The sequence below is a fragment of the Pipistrellus kuhlii genome, unplaced genomic scaffold (genome assembly GCF_014108245.1).
Source record: "Pipistrellus kuhlii isolate mPipKuh1 unplaced genomic scaffold, mPipKuh1.p scaffold_m20_p_14, whole genome shotgun sequence".
NCBI lineage: Eukaryota > Metazoa > Chordata > Mammalia > Chiroptera > Vespertilionidae > Pipistrellus > Pipistrellus kuhlii.
Genome location: NW_023425449.1, coordinates 43399252 through 43416482, shown reverse-complemented (window position 1 = coordinate 43416482; position 17231 = coordinate 43399252). Strand labels below are relative to the sequence as shown.

Below are 17231 nucleotides of genomic sequence, written 5' to 3'. Positions count from 1 at the left end.
TGTAGGGGGTATGCAGGAGGCAGCTGTTTCTCTCTCCCTCTCCTTTCCTCTCTCTCTAAAAATCATTTTCAAAAAAGAACACAATACTGTATTCATAACTATTCTTGGTAAGGCTGCAAAAATCATGCATTCACTCACTCGGTTATATTCTAGAAGTTACATGTGGAGGACATCGGGCGTAAACCTGAAGACCCCTAACGAAGACACTATCGTGTAGGGGAACAGGAAGGAGAGGGGTCCTGGGATCAGGCTGGTTGGGGACGGACAGGAGGACTTTCGAAGAGACGGAACATGCTCAGGGTGTGTGGCCGTGGACAGGAGGGCTTAGCGTGGTTGGTCAGTGAAGCTTCTCTGGGAATATGATGTCTGAACGGGACAGAGAAAAGGAGAGAGGAACCCGCTGTGTGATAAGCTGCAGATACACAGCATGAAAGACGCAGGTGAGGACACCCTCGATATGCTCAGGAACAGAGAGAAGACTCCTGTGGGTTTGAAAGGTCGTTGCCAAGGAGACTACGGAACCAGCAGAGACTGGAGGGGTTGGGCCCGCCTGACCCAGGGCAGTCCTTCAATGAATGTTTGTTGCCCTAGCTCGTTTGGCTCAGTGGATAGAGCATTGGCCTTCGGACTGAAGGATCCCAGGTTCGATTCTGGTCAAGTGCACATACCTGGGTTGCGGGCTTGATCTCTGGTGTGGGGCCTGCTGGTGAATGGTTCTCTCATCATTGATGTTTCTCTCTCCCTTTCCCTTCCTTTCTGAAATCAATAAAAATATATTTTAAAAAATGAAAAATAATAATGTTTGTCAAATGTAGCTGAACAAAGTGCATTATGTACATGTAAGCCTGGAAATCAAGAGAGAAGCTTAAGAAGCCTAAAGCATAGAGAATTATGTGCTCATTTCTAGAACATTCTTTACAAGTCCCTATTTTTTACAAGAAGGTTTCCCAGTTTGGCACCTCCTCCTGCATCACACAACCCACGACGATGCCCATAGCACTGAGCTTCCTGAGTGGGCTCAGGGGCCTTGTCCTGACTCAGCACCACACACTTGGAGACACAGGAATGTATTTTTAGATCAGCTTTGACATGCAACCTAAAGACCGTGGGACGTGGGCACCAATAACAGACCTGTTTTGCACTTCGTGTTGACATTTTTATATTTAGAAATGCTTTAAAGTAATACTATTTTAGTTTAAATAACCAATTATGTTTACCCATACGTCTTTCAGTTAGTGTTTTGAGGAATACAGAAAAATCCATGGGCATAATATCGCAGGCAGTGAGAGAACCCGTGTGCTCTGAGACTGAGGCACGCTGTCGCCAGCCCAGACTGCCTTCTGACGTAGACTCCACACATGCCTGGTTGACCAGGGTCCAAGGGTAAGCCTGTGCACAGAGCTTGGCTTCCTGGTTCCCAGCATCCATATGTGTGGCAAGAGGAACAATGAGTTGTGTCTATTGATGTTGTTATATCCTGACCATGCTGTGTTCCAGTTACTATTTATATATATAAAAGCCTAATATGCAAATTGTCCCCATGGGAGTTCAACTGGGAGATCGATCACTTACTATGATGTGTGCTGACTACCAGGGGCAGCACAGAATAAAGGAAGTCCCCAGTCAGCGCCTGGAAGGCCCTGATCGGCTCTGATCACCAGCCAGGCCTAGGCACCCTACCTGAAATGAATTTTGTGCACTGGGCCTCTAGTAAGAAATAAACAGCATTGGCCAGGGATGAGTTTAAAGAATGAATGAAGAATCTAGCCGAGGGATTCCCAGCCCTCACAATCTATTCAGATGCTCTGGAGACACTTTACAAATATCCATGTTCAGACCCCTCCCCACCCGGCCCAATTCAGCCACCTTCTGGGGTTAGGCCTGGGCATTGGTATATGGTCAAAAGTCTCACAAGCAACTAACGTTCAGCCAGGCTTGAAAACCCTAGTCTGATGCCAAGGAGTTTAATAATTCACTGCCTTCAGAATAAAGTTATTTTGGTATGTGGTTTGTTTGTTTGTTCGTTTTTTTAAATATCTTTTTATTGGTTTCAGAGAGAGGAAGGGAGAGGGAGAGAGGAATAGAAACATCAATGATAAGAGAGAATCATGGATCAATTGCCTCCTGCATGCCCCCTGCTGGGGATTAGGCCCAACCCAGGCATGTTCCCTGACCAGGAATCAAACTGTGACCTCCTGATTCATGGGCTTACACACAACCACTGAGTCGCACCAGCTGGGCAAGTTGGTTTGTTTTTAAAAATCTCAGTCCTTGCACTCACTTCAGGTCATCTGGATTCTTCTTTCATTGTTCCCTGAGCGGTCAGAACGTCTGTTCCCAAAGGTCAATTCAGTGGGAAATCTTTTATTTTCCTGCCTGCCTTCCTTTTTCCTTTTCTCATCCTTGGCTTGTTTGAAAATCGTATCTTCCTCTAAAGCCTAATCTGCACATGGAGAACTTTTTAAATCTGTGAAGGTCCAGGTAGGCATACTGAGAAGTTAAAACCTGATTCTAAGAAACATCGGGGTTGTCATGATGAAGACTTCTGTGAAAGATTCTTCAAATCGTACAAAATCAAACACTTGTAATTGAGGTTGGTGCAGAGAGAAGAAGAAAGATGTAGGCTACAGTAATTGCTATAATTAAAGGATAATTACAGCTTTGAGCTTCCAGCCTGGCATATGAGAAGGAAGGAGAAAAAATATGATTTTTGTATGTACAATTTAGTTGCTATTTTTTCAAAAAAGCAAACTAATTTGTCAGGATTTAAAAAAAAAAACAAAAACCTCTTTCCAAGCACTAAAATATCTGAGTTTACCACTCGGACACACAGCTTTGTGTACTACACAACAGAACAATGCCGCTAACAGTTTACAAAAAATGCAAGTGAACAAATCGTGACAGTTTCTTACGTTAGTATTTTATAACAGCCACCCTCCTCTGACATGCATTAGTCCGTGGGTTCGGCTGCTGCCTAACGCAGCGTCTCACCCTGGCTCAGCTGGCTAGCCGTGGTCCTGATACGCCAAGGCTTTGTGTTTTATTCCCAGTCAGAGCACATGTAAGAATCAACCAATGAATGTATAAATGAATTGGATGGCAAATTTATGTTTCTATCTCATCAAAATGTTTGTAAATAATAAATTTAAAACATAGCCCCATCGAAACCGGTTTGGCCCAGTGGATAGAGCGCCTGTCTGCGGACTCAAGGGTCCCAGGTTCAATTCCGGTCAGAGGCATGTACCTTGGTTGCGGGCACATTCCCAGTGGGAGGTGTGCAGGGGCCAGCTGATCGATGATTCTCTCATTGATGTTTCTAACTCTCTGTCCGTCTCTCTTCCTCTCTGTAAAAAATCAATAAAATATATATATATTTTTTTTAAAATAGATAGCCCCTCACTCTGACAGCAGGGCCATGTCAGCCACGGGCAGAGGGAACAGTGTCCCTGTTGGCAGTGGGAGAAGGGCACCCTCGGTGCATCTGAGAGCCATGCCCAGTGGCCAGTGGGGGGAAGGCGCCAGATCACAGCTCTGCGAAGAATACGAAAGATTGGGACTTGATCCTTCACCTTACACCTGCCCTCTCGAATGACCGTGGTGGTAGGGTGCAGTCCTTGGGGAGCATTAGCTAGCCTGTACTGAAATCTTGGGGACTGAAGCCTTCCTCACTGGTGTCCAGATGGGTCCTGGCGACAGAATCAAGGACAGATCAGTGGTGGTCTGGAACATGTGAGACGGTTCTAACCCATCTCGCAGCCATCAGGACTGCTGACGGACCACATTCCCAGCCTGGCATGTTCCTGACACACTGCGCTATGGAGGGTCCCAGGAAGGTGACGTTGGGTTTCGGGTGCTTGGGCACAGGCCTAGGGGAAGTAATGTAAGAGAGACTGGGTCACTTTTAAATTAAGGTATAATAATGTAATTTTCTACAATTAATGTTGAAAAAGTACATAACCATTATAAATAACTAGAGGTCTGGTGCACAAGACTCATTCATGGGGGTGTGACCCTCAGCCCAGCCTGCACCCTCTCCAATCTGGGACCCCTCGAGGGATATCCGACTGCCTGTTTAGGCCCGATCCCAGTAGGATTGGGCCTAAACAGGGAGCCAGACATCCCTCTCACAATCCAGGACTGCTGGCTCCCAACTGCTCGCCTGACTGACTTCCTGATTGCCTCTAACCGCTTCTGCCTGCCAGCCTGATCACCCCCTAACCAACCTGATTAATGCTTAATTGATCCCCTGCCAGCCTGACTGTCCCTAACTGCCCTCCCCTGTAGGCCTGGTCACCCTAACTGCCCTCCCCTGTAGGCCTGGTCCCTCCCAACTGCCCTCCCTTGCTGGCCATCTTGTGGCAGCTATCTTTTGTCCACATGGGGGCAGCCATATTGTATGTTGGAGTGATGGAAAATTTGCATATTACTCTTTTATTAGGTAGGATGACTCACAAGAAGCTGGAATGAAGCCACTGAGCTTAGATTATTTAATCCAGTGAATTGAAGCAAGATTTTAGTAAATTAATTTTTGGTCCTGAAAACACACCTTCTTGTTCCATTCCGTGACCATATTTTTCTCGAACTTTTCCTGTATTAGTGACCCTTTAAGTCCAGATCCCACTGTTGTTTCCCCAGGTTGTTTCCCACAGTGTACTATTGCTTCTCTGTAGTACACACCTCATCCTCTAGGGGGCACCACACACAGGTCACAGTCTGCTCTCAGAACCAGAGCTACCCAACGCCCACTCCTGACTCCCTGGGCCAAATTTCCTTACGTTCCCATGTCCCATTTTTGTTATTGTTGTTAATCCTCACCGGAGGATATTTTCCATTGATTTTTACGGAGGTTGCCGAGCACACCTTCCAGACCTGGCCCTGCAGGCTGGAGAGTCCTCCCCTCCCCCGTGAGGCCCCTCCCAGCGGAAACCCCGGGTGAGCCTGAGAACCTATTATACTTGCATATCCAGGTTCTGACTTGGTCTGGCCAGCAGTCACCCTGGCCTCTCCCAGTCCCAGGCTGTCCCCAGTGACACCAGCAGCTCTGACAATTTCCGTCCCGTTTTTAGGAACCAATGAAAAGCATTTTGTCTGTCGCTTTTAGAGTATAAAGAATTCTTAACGTTTTTAAGACACAGCAAAGATGCGATGTAAAGGTGGCCGTGGCGGGTGAGGAGAGTGGCCAGCCTGCCTTCCGCGTGGCTGTGGTCGTCGGCATCGGGGCCAGCAGCACAGGGCTCCTGGCACGGGCCTGAGAGCAGGGCTTGCTCACAGCATTCCTCTCAGAAGGTTAGATCGCCCCCTGGCTGTCGGTCCAAGTTCCCTTCTCCCAGAAGGAGCCCCTGGGATGTGCAGTCTCCCTGGTGAGGGAGAGGCTTGGGGAAAGAACGGGGATGCCACAGACACTGGCCAACCCCGCAGTCCACCTGCGTGTTAACACAAACCCGGTCTTCGATGAATCAGGAGCCACAAGTAGACGATTGGACAGGCGTTTACACCAAATGGTACATTTCTGAGCCTCTCAGCGAAGAAGCAAGTTTGCTTTGCCCTCACTAAGTCTTCACTGCTGTGAAAACAAGGCCGAGAGTCAGAAGCCACGTGAACGCAGTGCCAAGCATTGCTTCCCAGAGGGCTATTGGCCCTGTCCCCACTGACCACGCCGCACCCACAGGCTCCCGCCGAGCGGCCCACACAGGCGGGCACGCTGGGCTGGCCCCATCCCTCCATGGGCGCCGGGCAGTTTGCTGGAGAGAGAAGCGTCAGGACCCCTGTGGCTGGTGGCCCCAGACAATGCACTTGACCGTGAGCGTCATCCGTAAATAGATGCGGCAGCACCTAGCTCAGGGGCCTGAGGAGTAGGCAGCACGGCTGGTGGGAGAGCAGCGGACACACAGTATCCGCTCACTTAGGTTTTCTCGGTGTTTCTAATGCCAAGCCTTTGAGGCAGACTGTGTGCAGTGGCCTGCTCAGTCCCTGGGAGGACGCAGTGGAGGCAGGCAGGGCCCCGGGCAGGCCGGAGGCGGAGTCTGAGGTCTGTCTAAGCCATGTCCCTGTGTCCCTGTCTCCCCGTGTCCCCGTGCGATTCAACGTCATCTGAGAAAACGGATTTCTTCTGTTCTTACCATCTCTGAAGACCTGGGGGTGGGGAGGGGGCGGGGGCTGTGTTGGGGCTCCCATGGGCTGGAGACGGCCTGTGGGAAGAGTCCGGAACACAGCTCGGGGCCCGGTGGCTGGTGCTGAGCCTGAGGCTGGGGGGTCCCGCACAGAAGGGCGTGCCGAGGGCTGGCCCTCGGGCGGTGGCAGTGGCTTTGGGCGCGGGATGCAGAGCCAGGCGCTGTGTCCGGTCCGGAGCGCGGTCGGCCTTAGTGAGCCCTTAATCTGACGTCTCATCTCTCGCGTTCTCTTTGTCTCCCTGACCTTTAAATTATTAACTGAACCTGTCTTTGGAGAGGCAGCTTGGGAATCTACGCGTCATTCTTCCCGCAAAAACAAGCATTCGCTCTTGGCGGTGCCGGGACTCCGGGGACGTGGTGGACAGGTCCCGGCCCGAGGGCCTCCGTTCAGATGGAAGACAGGCGGGGCCGGGAGGAGGCGGGGCCTGGAGGAGGCGGGGCGGGGAGGAGGCGGGGCCTGAAGGAGGCGGGGCGGGGAGGAGGCGGGGCGGGGCGGAGGCGGGGCGGGGCGGGGCGGAGGCGGGGCGGGGAGGAGGCGGGGCCTGGAGGAGGCGGGGCGGGGAGGAGGCGGGGCCGGGGAGGCGGGGCCTGGGGAGGCGGGGCCTGGGGAGGCGGGGCCGGGAGGAGGCGGGGCCGGGAGGAGGCGGGGCCGGGAGGAGGCGGGGCCGGGAGGAGGCGGGGCCGGGAGGAGGCGGGGCCGGGAGGAGGCGGGGCCGGGAGGAGGCGGGGCCGGGAGGAGGCGAGGCCGGGGGGCCGCCACGGCCTCTGAGACACGGCTAGACCTGCTTCGGCAGCATGAAGCCCCTCACCTGGGTCCTCGGAACCCACCCTCCCTTTCCTCCCCCACTCCCTTCCCCATCCAGATTATCATTAAAACAAAATAGGAAAATGTTTTTAGGGTGGTTTTTAGGTCAGGACAGGAGGAAAGCGCTCTGGGAAGTCTCTCTTGCCCATCAGAGCCGCTGACCCGTTAGCTTTTCTGAGCAGGAACGCCGGGCACAGTCAACTGTATGGTTCTGGATGCCAGCTCGCTGGTTTTAAAGATGAGGGGCAGCCACGCAGGCCCTCCCCGCCCATGCCAGGGTCTGCTTCCTGTGTGGATCCGCGGTGGGGTCTGTGCAGCATCAGGGACGCTGTCAGGGGGTGCCAGCGCCCTCTGCCTCCAGCTGCTGTGCAGGCCTGGCCTGGGGGTGGGGAGCCAGCAGGTCCTGCCTTAGTTTCCCTGAAGCTGCTCAGAAAGAAGGCTCAGGGCCTGGCTTTCAGGGGGTGTTATAAGTGATGCAAGCAGCTCTGATGGAGCTCTGACCCTGGCTCCTGACCTCCCTCTGCTCCTCGGGATGTCTAGCCCCCACTTCCTCCCCCCCACACACACACACACATACACTCAGGGAAGGAGGGGGTTGGGAGAACATTTCAAAAACCTCATTTGGCAGGAAATCTTGTGCCTGGGGTGGCGGGGGGGGGGGGGGTGGTGTGTGTGTGGAGGGGACGCTGTAGACATTTGCTTGACTGATTCCCATGTTGACAGCAGCCCTGGCCACCAAGGTCAGTGTGGCAGGCTTGCCTTCGTGGGAAGAGAAATCTGCCTGAATGTAAATACTAGCTAAACCCCTTGGGGGGGGGGGGGGTTGGGGGTGCTCTGTTGGGAGGCATGGAGCCGTGGCCTGGGGCGTGGCCGGTGCCTCCAGGGCAGAGCTCAGCAGCACCTCGCTCCCTGCCACACTAAACGTGTTTGGTAACCGTGGCTCCGTGTCGTACACGCCGGAGAGGACCAGGAAGGAGGCGTGCCCGGGGGGCGGGCCCACCGGCCAGGCCTCGGTGGGGGCGGTTTCTATCCGCTAATTACAGGCCCACCAGGCCAGCTGTGCGGGGGAGTGAGTCATGCTGCCCAAACCTGCTTCAGAGGAGCCGAATGTCGGCTCCACCGCGCCACTCCGCCAGACCCACCCCAGGATTCCTGGGGTCGTTAAGCTAAAAAGCAGGTCGCTGCAGTTAGTCTGCTCCTCTCCTTAATCCTGTCCGGAGTCTGTCTGCCTTCCTGAAGATGTGGGTTTTGGAGGCTGAGAGCCCAGGTGATGGAGACAATTAAAACGACAAGCGTGCAGCTCAGGCAGCAAGAACCAGGTCTCCCCAGGAGCCTGAACATCCGCCCAGGATGGCGTTACACCGCCACCTTGTGGTTAAAGCGAACCTGCTTGTGAAATAAAGGCATTGGTTTTTCTACAGATTGAATCACATATTGATTAAAATCTCAAAGTGAATGGATATGAAGGACTAAGAAAGAACAGACCAAAATAATTTCATCCAAAATATTTTAGTCCAAAATCATTATCCAGGCCAGTTTTTGAAAAGGATCCACTCACATGAAGCCTCAGTCTCCTCCTCACCTTAATGCACTGACCTTTCTCGGGGTCAAATAGGAGTTCCCACCGTAGCCTGAGATTCCATAAAACTGGGCTGGGGTGAACTGCTTCCTCCACAGCAGTGGCACGTTCGTGTGAAATGATGGTCTCGGCCGTGGCTATCCAGTGGTGAGCCAGTGGGAGCACAGCTGGGAACCGGACCTGCTGTTTCCTGCGCCCCCACCTCGGGGCCCACCTGGCGGGGCGCACAGCTCTGAGTGCGGGGGCAGTGCAGGGGCCCCTCTGCCACTCGGCGACTGTGTACACAGGAGGTCTGACCGCGGACCTGTTTGCACTTTGAGGAGATGATGGCCTGTGATTGAATGGGACGGTGGCGGCAGCTGAGAACAGGACTGAGAGACAGACTGAAGTGTCACCGTGAACACAGCAGGAGGGAGAGCCCCAAGTCTTTGCACGTTTCTGCCGGGATGGCCTCGTCCTGGGGGCTCAGAAAGCACCCTCCTCGGTAGAGGAAGCCGGGGCAGTAACGGTATCATGGACCGGGGCTGTGGAGTGTCTTTCCCACGAGGCTCCTGGTCCATAGGGCACAGTGTGTGGCCTGGGGCAGGCCCTTCCTAATGGGTAGCTGACCCCCCAGATGCCGCACCTCCTGTTTCCTTACGCTTCCCTCTGCTGCTAGGCCGGGGAGAGCCTCAACGTGGGAAGGATGGTGTTCCCGGCACTGCTCAGGTCAAACCAAAAGCAGGACCCTGAGCACTGATTCAGCTCATGAATCTCACACACACACACACACACACACACACACACACACACACACACACGGGGCCCAGCCGTGGAGGGAAGGCCAGGGCCTTCTAGGACGAGCCCTGGACCACTCACAGGAGGCCTCGGTCTCCTCACCAAGAAGGAAGAGCAAGGAGGTCACGTGTGCATGTGCACAGTGAGGGTCAGTCCGGCTGCACACGTGGGGGTCAGTGCAGCTGTACACCTGGGGAGGGCAAATCTGTCCCACTGGTGGGTAAGCCACCAGCATGTAAGTGGGCGCTGACCAGAGGAGTCCGGTCCCCTCGGAGGTGTGTGTGAGGTCAGAGCCGCTGTGTGTGGCCCCTCCCAGGGCAGCTCCCTGCCCACTCCACCCCCGGACTGTGTGGCTCTGGCCTGTCCAGCTGCGCTGGAGGCTCCTGGGAGCCGGAGGCAGGTTGGCCTTGGTGATCACAACGTATCTGACCGGGAAACGTGTGTCAGATGATGATCATTCTCTTCCCCGAGATTTTTTCCCACAAGGAGGACTTTTGGGGGGAAAGTGTTTCTTTTGGTAGCTTTTCAGCCAATTCTAGTTGAAGGGGAGTAGCCAGGAGCTCAGACACACTTTTCTGAGCTGCAACCTTTATTCAGGAGCCTGTTCTACTAGCTTTGATCCTTCTCCCCGCGCGGAGCTGGTCGGCTGGCACATCACACGTTGCATTGTACTCCGTCGGCCTCCGCTGGGGAGAGAGCTCGACAGAAGAGAGAAAGGAGCAGAGGCGATCGGGTGCTGGAGGCCTACGGCTGTCCCGGGGCCCAGGCCTGGCTTCGCATTAACTCACAGAACTGTTTCCTCAGGACCTGCGCTTCCGCAGACACCGGTGGACACTGCCGCGCGATGGCAGAGGGTGGAGGAGGGCAGCACACGCCTGCACACAGGCCACCTGTGCCGTGCTTTCCGCCACGCGTGGAGCTTTCCCACGTGAATCCTAGATTGCCGAGACATGTGCTTGCCTGAGTGTGTCTTAGTAACTCTCTGAGTTTAACGTGACTGGTTCATTGTTTCAGCAAATCCTGGGAGAAGGGGCGGGGATGTCCATTCGTTAGAGCTGCCTGGTGCAGAGAGTGGGGTGCTGTGGCCGCCTGGGACCTGACCATGACCGTGTGTGGATTGTTTACAAACCACCTGGGATGAAGGAGGTCCCTCCTGCTCCGGCAGGGTACGTTTATGTGCTGAGAGGCGGGAAGAGTTCCTGTTGACTCAGGACAGGAGCACAGCCACCTTGTCTTCTGGAATTGTCTGTGTACAGGGCAGGTGTACGCAGTGCGGATTTTTTCCTTTTTCTCCAGCTTTTTGTTATTAATCCTCCACCATATATATACTAGAGGCCCGGCGCATGAAATTCATGCATGGGGCGGGGGGGAGTGTGTCCCTCAGCCCATCCTGCACCCTCTCCAATCTGGGGTCCCTCGAGAGTTAGGCAGCTGGACATCCCTCTCACAATCCAGGACTGCTGGCTCCCAACCGCTCGCCTGCCTGCCTTCCTGATTGCCCCTAACTGCTTCTGCCTGCCAGCCTGGTCACCTCCTAACCACTCCCCTGCCAGCCTGATTTATGTCTAACTCTCCCCTGCTGGCCTGATTACCCCTAACTGCCCTCCTCTGTCAGCCTGGTTGCCCCCCAACTGCCCTTCCCTGCAGGTCTGGGTCCCTCCCAACTGCCCTCTCCTGCAGGCCTGGGTCCCCCACAACTGTTTTCCCCTGAAGGCCTGATCTCTCCCAACTGCCCTCCCTTGCAGGCCTGGTCCCTCCCCAACTGCCCTCCCCTGCCCGCCATCTTGTGGCAGCCATCTTATGTATTGGAGTGATGGTCAATTTGCATATTACTCTTTTATTAGATAGGAGATATATATATGGGGAACAGATCTAGCCGTGTTGAACCTCCTTTGCAGAACAACTTTAGTTTCCCATTTCTCTGGGTGCTCAGAGTGCTGGCTGCTGGGGTCGCCAGTGATGGCAAGATAGGTGACAGCTCCTCCAGCAAAGCCAATAAGAATGAAAACAGGCCGTCTTTTTCAAGAAAATTTTTTTTTTACTCATATAATAAAAAAGAAACATGTAAGTTGACCGTACCACCACTATGCTCACCAGCCAATCAGGAGTGAGTATGCAAATTGACCTGACAAAGATGGCAGGTTAATTTGCATACACAGGCGCAGAATGGCCTGGGTCCTGGGAACATCCTTGGGACCCAGGCTGCTCCTAGCCTGGAGGCCTGTGTAGCCCCTGAGTGGCCAGGTCCTAGAATGCCCCTGACCACTCCAGGCCTATGGGCACAGGTGCCAATCAGATGTTCCCACCCCACGGCCACTAGTGCATGCTCCAGCGCCAAGCAGCAGCTCGGGTCCACACCCACAACCTGGTGCCCATAACTCAGGACTGCTGGCCTGGGGGGCGTGCCCCCCTGGGCTATGGGGACACACCCCTAGCCCAGTGGACACAACGCAGGGGGTCCTCTGCTGCAGAGAAAACATCTTTTCTTTTTAAATATATCTTATTGATCTTTTTACAGAGGAGGGGAGAGAGGGATAGACAGTAGGAAACATCAATGAGAGAGAAACATCAATCAGCTGCCTCCTGCTCACTCCCAACTGGGGATGTGCCCCCAACCAAGGTGTACATGCCCTTAACAGGAATCAAACCTGGGACCCTTCAGTCTGCAGGCCAACACTGTATCCACAGAGCCAAACCAGTTCAAGCATAAACACCTTTTCTGACCACAGATCGGCTAAGCTCCCTGTATGCCACCACTGGCAGTGTTCTTGGTAACTTGGATTATAAGAATCTAAGAAGGTGATCTAAGGTTTTTCCACCTCACTCCTGGAGGAAAAAAACGAAGGTCCACTGCTGGAGGGCTAAGAAATGTCATATCCTGCCCTAGCCAGCTTGGCTCAGTGGATAGAGCCTCAGCCTGCGGACTGCAGGGTCCAGGTTTGATTCTGATCAAGGGCATGTGCCTATGTTACAGGGTCCTCTCTGGCTAGGGCCCAAGTCAGGGCTCATGCAGGAAGCAACCAATTGAAGTGTCCCTCTCACATTGATGCTTCTTTCTCTCTCTCTCTCTTCCATGCTTTTTAAAACTCAATGAAAAAATATCCTCAGGCGAGGATAAAAAAGAAAGAAAAGTCATATCCTATGAAAGACACATCTTGAAAATGCCTAAAAATGTTGTCATTTTTTTCGTGGCGAAGGGTCTGGAGTCCGTGTTGGTGAAAACACCTTGGTGGCTGCAGCAGCTGGGTGATGGGGTTGACGGCTTTCCCGCAGAGGGAGGCCAGACTGTGGCTTAGGACACCCCCTGAGGGCTCCCGGATTGTGAGAGGGGGCAGGCTGAGCTGAGGGAGCCTCTCCCGCTCCCTCTCAGTACACAAATTCCATGCACCGGGCCCCTAGCTGTAAGATAAAATACGTATCTGTTTACCTTATTCATGGAACTTGAGATTAAGTTAGAGGCTGATCCTTGTGAGAATATTCTAGAGTTGAGCAAAGCCAGTGTCTTTAAATAAGACCTCTCTGATGAGAGAGCACCATCCGTCGGATTATGCTAGGCTTTTTCAAAACCTGTGACAGGAGCTGGGAAACTATTCTGATCCTGAGCACTTAGAAGCAATGCGCCTGGGACCCAGGCTTCAGAGCCAGAGGCCTGGCCTCGCCTCACCTGCCAGTTAGCACCTGACAGCTGGAGGGGAACTCTCTGCCCCTCACCTGCCTCGTTGGGAAACTGGGCCAGCAGAGCAGGGCGTGAGGGGCCCGCGGAGCAGGATGTGAAGGGCCAGCAGAGCGGGGCGTGCAGTGCTGTGGGGCTTGGGGAGCGGGGCTACGGCAGCGATGAGGGAAGAACGCGTTTCTCGGACGCCCGGCCGGGCGGTGCTAAGGTGTCGGGCTCGCTCCCGTGCTGCGCCGATGCTCACGGCCTTGTCTCCCGCCGGTGCGTCCCTCAGCACAGGCCCGTTCACCTGGGCTGCGCGTGGGGGTTTGGGGAGCGCAGGGAGAGCTGGCCCTGAACACAGGCAGCCACCCGCTCGGATAGACCACTGTTTTCGGGGTGAGAGAGACATCCTCTGGCCTCGACGGCACCGACCTCCAACCTCTGGGGAAAAGCAGGTCGGGGAGCTGGGGGCAGTGGGGGAGACGGCGGGGAGTGCCGAGGAATGACGGCTTTGCCTGGGAGTCAGAGAAGCCGGCGCACACACGTGTGCTTGCTGTGGGCACTGGCTCCTACTGCACACGAAGGCACCGGGGAATCTGCCCGCCGGTGTGACCAGACACCCGCCCACACGCCGTGCCAGCGCGGAGGGTCCCAGCCTGCGTGTGCGGAGGGGGCGAAGGCTGGACGGCGAGGGGACGGCGGTCCCCCAGAGCGCGGCCCCCTGCCCGCCTCTGCAGCCTTCCTCGGCAGGAGAGTCAGTTAGCAGGTGCCGGCGTCTCCTCACCAGAGACCTTGTTTCCAACAGGTTGGTCTCCGCGGCGGGCGCCGCCCTCGGCCCTGATGCCATCGGGTCCGGAGGACTGACGGACGGGCCCGCCGGCGCCACCTCCGGCTCCCGCCATGGGGCCCTCCGGGAGCCTGCTGGGCGGACACCTGCAGGTCGTGCTGTGGGGAAGTCTGGCAGCTGCCGCCACCTTCTTCCTCGTCACCTTCCTCGTCTTCCTGTGCTCCAGCTGTCACAGGTGAGAGCCCGCCCCTTCCAGCAGCCTCAGAGAGACTCAGCCCCTGTCATTTAGGACTCTGGACATGGCTCCCATCCCGGTGGCTCCGTCAGGAGAAGCAAAGCTGGGCTCTCCGAACCCAGAGCCCTCCTGCCTGCCCAGGGGCACCCAGGCCTGCAGGGCTGGGGCAGGGTCTCCAGGACCCAGGGGCCTTTGCTCCCAGGCCTGGCAGCCCGCCTCTGTAGTTGTTGAGTCTCCCACTAGGGGGCGCTGTTGCCTTACACATCCATAGGGAAACGCGCTAGAACTGATGGCTTCCTAGCCTGTCCCAGTAACAACAGCTTCTATTTTTACTCTCTGGACTTTTCCACAGACTGGGCGGAAGTACACATGACTCATCCTGAGAGCATGCGCCCTTCCCGACGTGCCAAAAGGTGTCTTTTGTTTATTTTCTGAGGCCACTGCAGTGTGAGCCTGCAAAGCCTCCACGCTGAGCGAGCAGGAGAGGTGTCAGGTTCTTTTTTTAAAGCGTCACTCACCCAGCGTTCCAGATACAATCAGTTTCTCCTCAGCATCCTGCCTTGGTCCTCCTGTGGGGATCCTGCTGTGACTGCCCCTCCCACCCCCTCCCGCCCCCTCTCAGCACTCCCCCCTGTTCTCCCCACCCCCCGTCCAGCTTTGCTTCCTTGGCAGTTAAACGGGTTCCGACATTAGGATGGGAAGGGGGTGCTTGTTTGATTTTAGATGGCGAGTGTGATATCACAGAGACATCTTATTTTTCATTTCAGAGAAAAGAAGCCGAGACAGTACAGTGGAGACCATGAGAACCTGATGAACGTGGTGAGCCCCAGTGCATGTGTGTGCAAGTGCGCGTGTGTGTGCAGCCATGTGTCTACATGTGCGTGCACTTGCATCTTCATGTCGGTCTCCATGCATGTGTGTCTCCATGTGCATGTTTCCAAACACCGGCTGCTCATCTAAGCGTGTTCCCACAAGCTTACAGTTTCCTTCCGAAAAGAACAGCCTGAGTTCCAGCTGCCCAGGCGGGCCCTTCCTGCCGGTGCAGACCCACCACGGCCGGAGGCCTGTGCAGGCAGCCAGGCCGCGGGGGGCTCTGACCCGGGTGCTGTAATGCGCGGCCTGGGAGAGATGCTGAGGGGGCCAGGGGCTGTCTCTGTGCGTCCACCCCGCGCTGGCCCCACAAACATTCGCTGGGGCTGTGGTAAGGAAGGACCAGGAATGGAGCGGCTTAACCATCAGTCCTCTGCAGGCTGGGCCCCGGGGAGGAGGTGTCGGTGGGTGGCTCTGCGGGGGTGTCTGGTGGCTTGCTGGCCGCCGTGGCATTTTCGGGGCCTCTGCACCCCATCGGCCTCCCTGCCTGTGCGCCTGTCTGCCCCAGGCCCCTTTGCACGGGCTCTGGCGAGACTCCCATACCTGGTTTCAGCTCCAATGACCCTGCTCCCGAGTAGGGTCACTCCTGAGGTATGGGGGCTGGGGCTCCACGGGAATTTGGGGAGGACACAGTTCCCCCCTAACAGCTGGCCACCGAGCTAACGGGCCCAGCACTGCGGCGTGGCCTGGCCTCTGGTGTGCGGCAGTCCTCGGTGCCTTTCGGGTCCTGACCAGCCCCGAAGGCGCTGCCGGACCACCGGGGAGGAGCCGCCTGAGCGCAGCCTGGTCCTGGCGGAGAGAGAGGAGGGTTCCGCGCTCTTGACCAGCTGAGTCATTCCAGCAGCGGGGCCGGGCGCCCTCGTGTCCACAGAGGCCCAGCCTGAGCCCCATGCGGTGCCCACACGGTGCCCACGCAGAGCCAGTTCCCAGTCCCGCCTGGTCTCACCGGCAGGCAGCACGTGTGTGGTCAGCCTGTTGGGGGGGAGGGCGTGCAGCCTGCAGGCAGCAGGGGCCTCCACGCTCACCCGGGGCGACTCCAGGCTCTGCCGCCCAGCCCGGCAACGCCCAGCAGACAGGGAGCTGCCGGGACCCTCTCCTCCAGGGAGCCCGGGCCCTGCCCTCCTGCTCCGGTGCACCCGCTGCCGTCCGGTGTTTGCCGCATAGCCCTCAGCCTCTATCCCACCCGCTCTGCCTCTGGGTGTCCGGGGCCCTGGCCTTTCTCCTGGCAGCTGGGAGTAGGGGCGGGTGGTGGGCAGAGCCCGGCGTGTGGTCATCCCTCCGGATGGAGTGTTACCGGGAGCTTCCTCCCTCACCGCCCCCAGGCCCAGCAGCAGACCCGCCGGGAGAGGGTCCCAGGGCCTGGCCATGCTGGGACGGCCGTCCAGTGGCGTTTCCCACTGGGACTCGGCCCGGGAGCCCCCGCCACCCGCGGCACCGAGCACAAGACAGGTGCCGAGGGCGTGAGCACCTGCCGCCTATTGAATCCCCGTCATTGAAACCAAAGCGCGGGCGGGCTTTTGCTGGTGTTTCCGTGTTTAGAAAAAGGGTGGGCGGACGGTCTCACCGGTGGTCTCTCTTGCAGCCTTCGGACAAGGAGGTGTTCAGCCGCTCGGTGACCAGCCTGGCCACGGACGCGCTCCTCAGCAGCGACCAGAACGGCGCCCTCACCAACGGGGACAGTAAGTCCTCCCACACCCACCCGGGACTCCTCCCCTGAGGTCCAGGGCTCCAGAGGCGTGGCTCCGAGGCTCACTTTTGGCTCCAGTTTTACCAAAGTCCTCTCACAGGGATGGAAAGCTCGGGCTGCTGATGGCTGGGGAGCCCTGCTGCCTGCTCACCCTGAACCGCTGGCAGCCGTTGCTCCCAGCCCTCCTGCAGCACCTGGCCCAGTCGGTAAAGAAAAGCAGCTAACATTGTCGTCACAAACACACATGCACCCGTGAAAAGGCTACATATTGCATACAGCACACATCAGGGGAGATGGTAGAGTCACACACGGTAAATACGCATGCGTACGGGGTATGAATGCATAGGTAAGCGTGCGCTTCCACATGGGTACCCTCCCACCTTCATGCCTGTGAACCAAGACTATGTCATGGAGCCATAGTCTTGGCATTTGGGGACCTTCCCGGCTGGGTCAGTGCGAGGGTGGGACCCCCTGAGCGGTGGCTGCAGCGCCCCTCCCTGGCCCGCAGCTGCTCTCGGGCACCTTGCCGCTCCTGTCCATCGAGGTTCCCCCTCGGCTTTTCCAGGCGGAGTGGGAATGGCGAGGGAAGGAGACGTGGTGTGCGGCCTCTCTGTGACACTGGTGTCAGGCACACTTTTGCCCCAATATTCCCATCACTCCTGCCGA

General features: G+C 56.3%; 1 protein-coding gene across 1 annotated transcript in view; it reads left to right on the top strand.

Moving 5' to 3' along the window:
• Positions 1–17231, top strand: part of PAG1 (phosphoprotein membrane anchor with glycosphingolipid microdomains 1) — an 85682-nt gene that overhangs the window by 59215 nt on the left and 9236 nt on the right. The window contains exons 3-5 of the mRNA XM_036437294.2: positions 13792–14008; positions 14776–14827; positions 16461–16557. Coding sequence (XP_036293187.1) covers positions 13887–14008; positions 14776–14827; positions 16461–16557 — 271 coding nt within the window. The 5' untranslated portion in view covers positions 13792–13886. The remainder of the gene's footprint in view (positions 1–13791; positions 14009–14775; positions 14828–16460; positions 16558–17231) is intronic.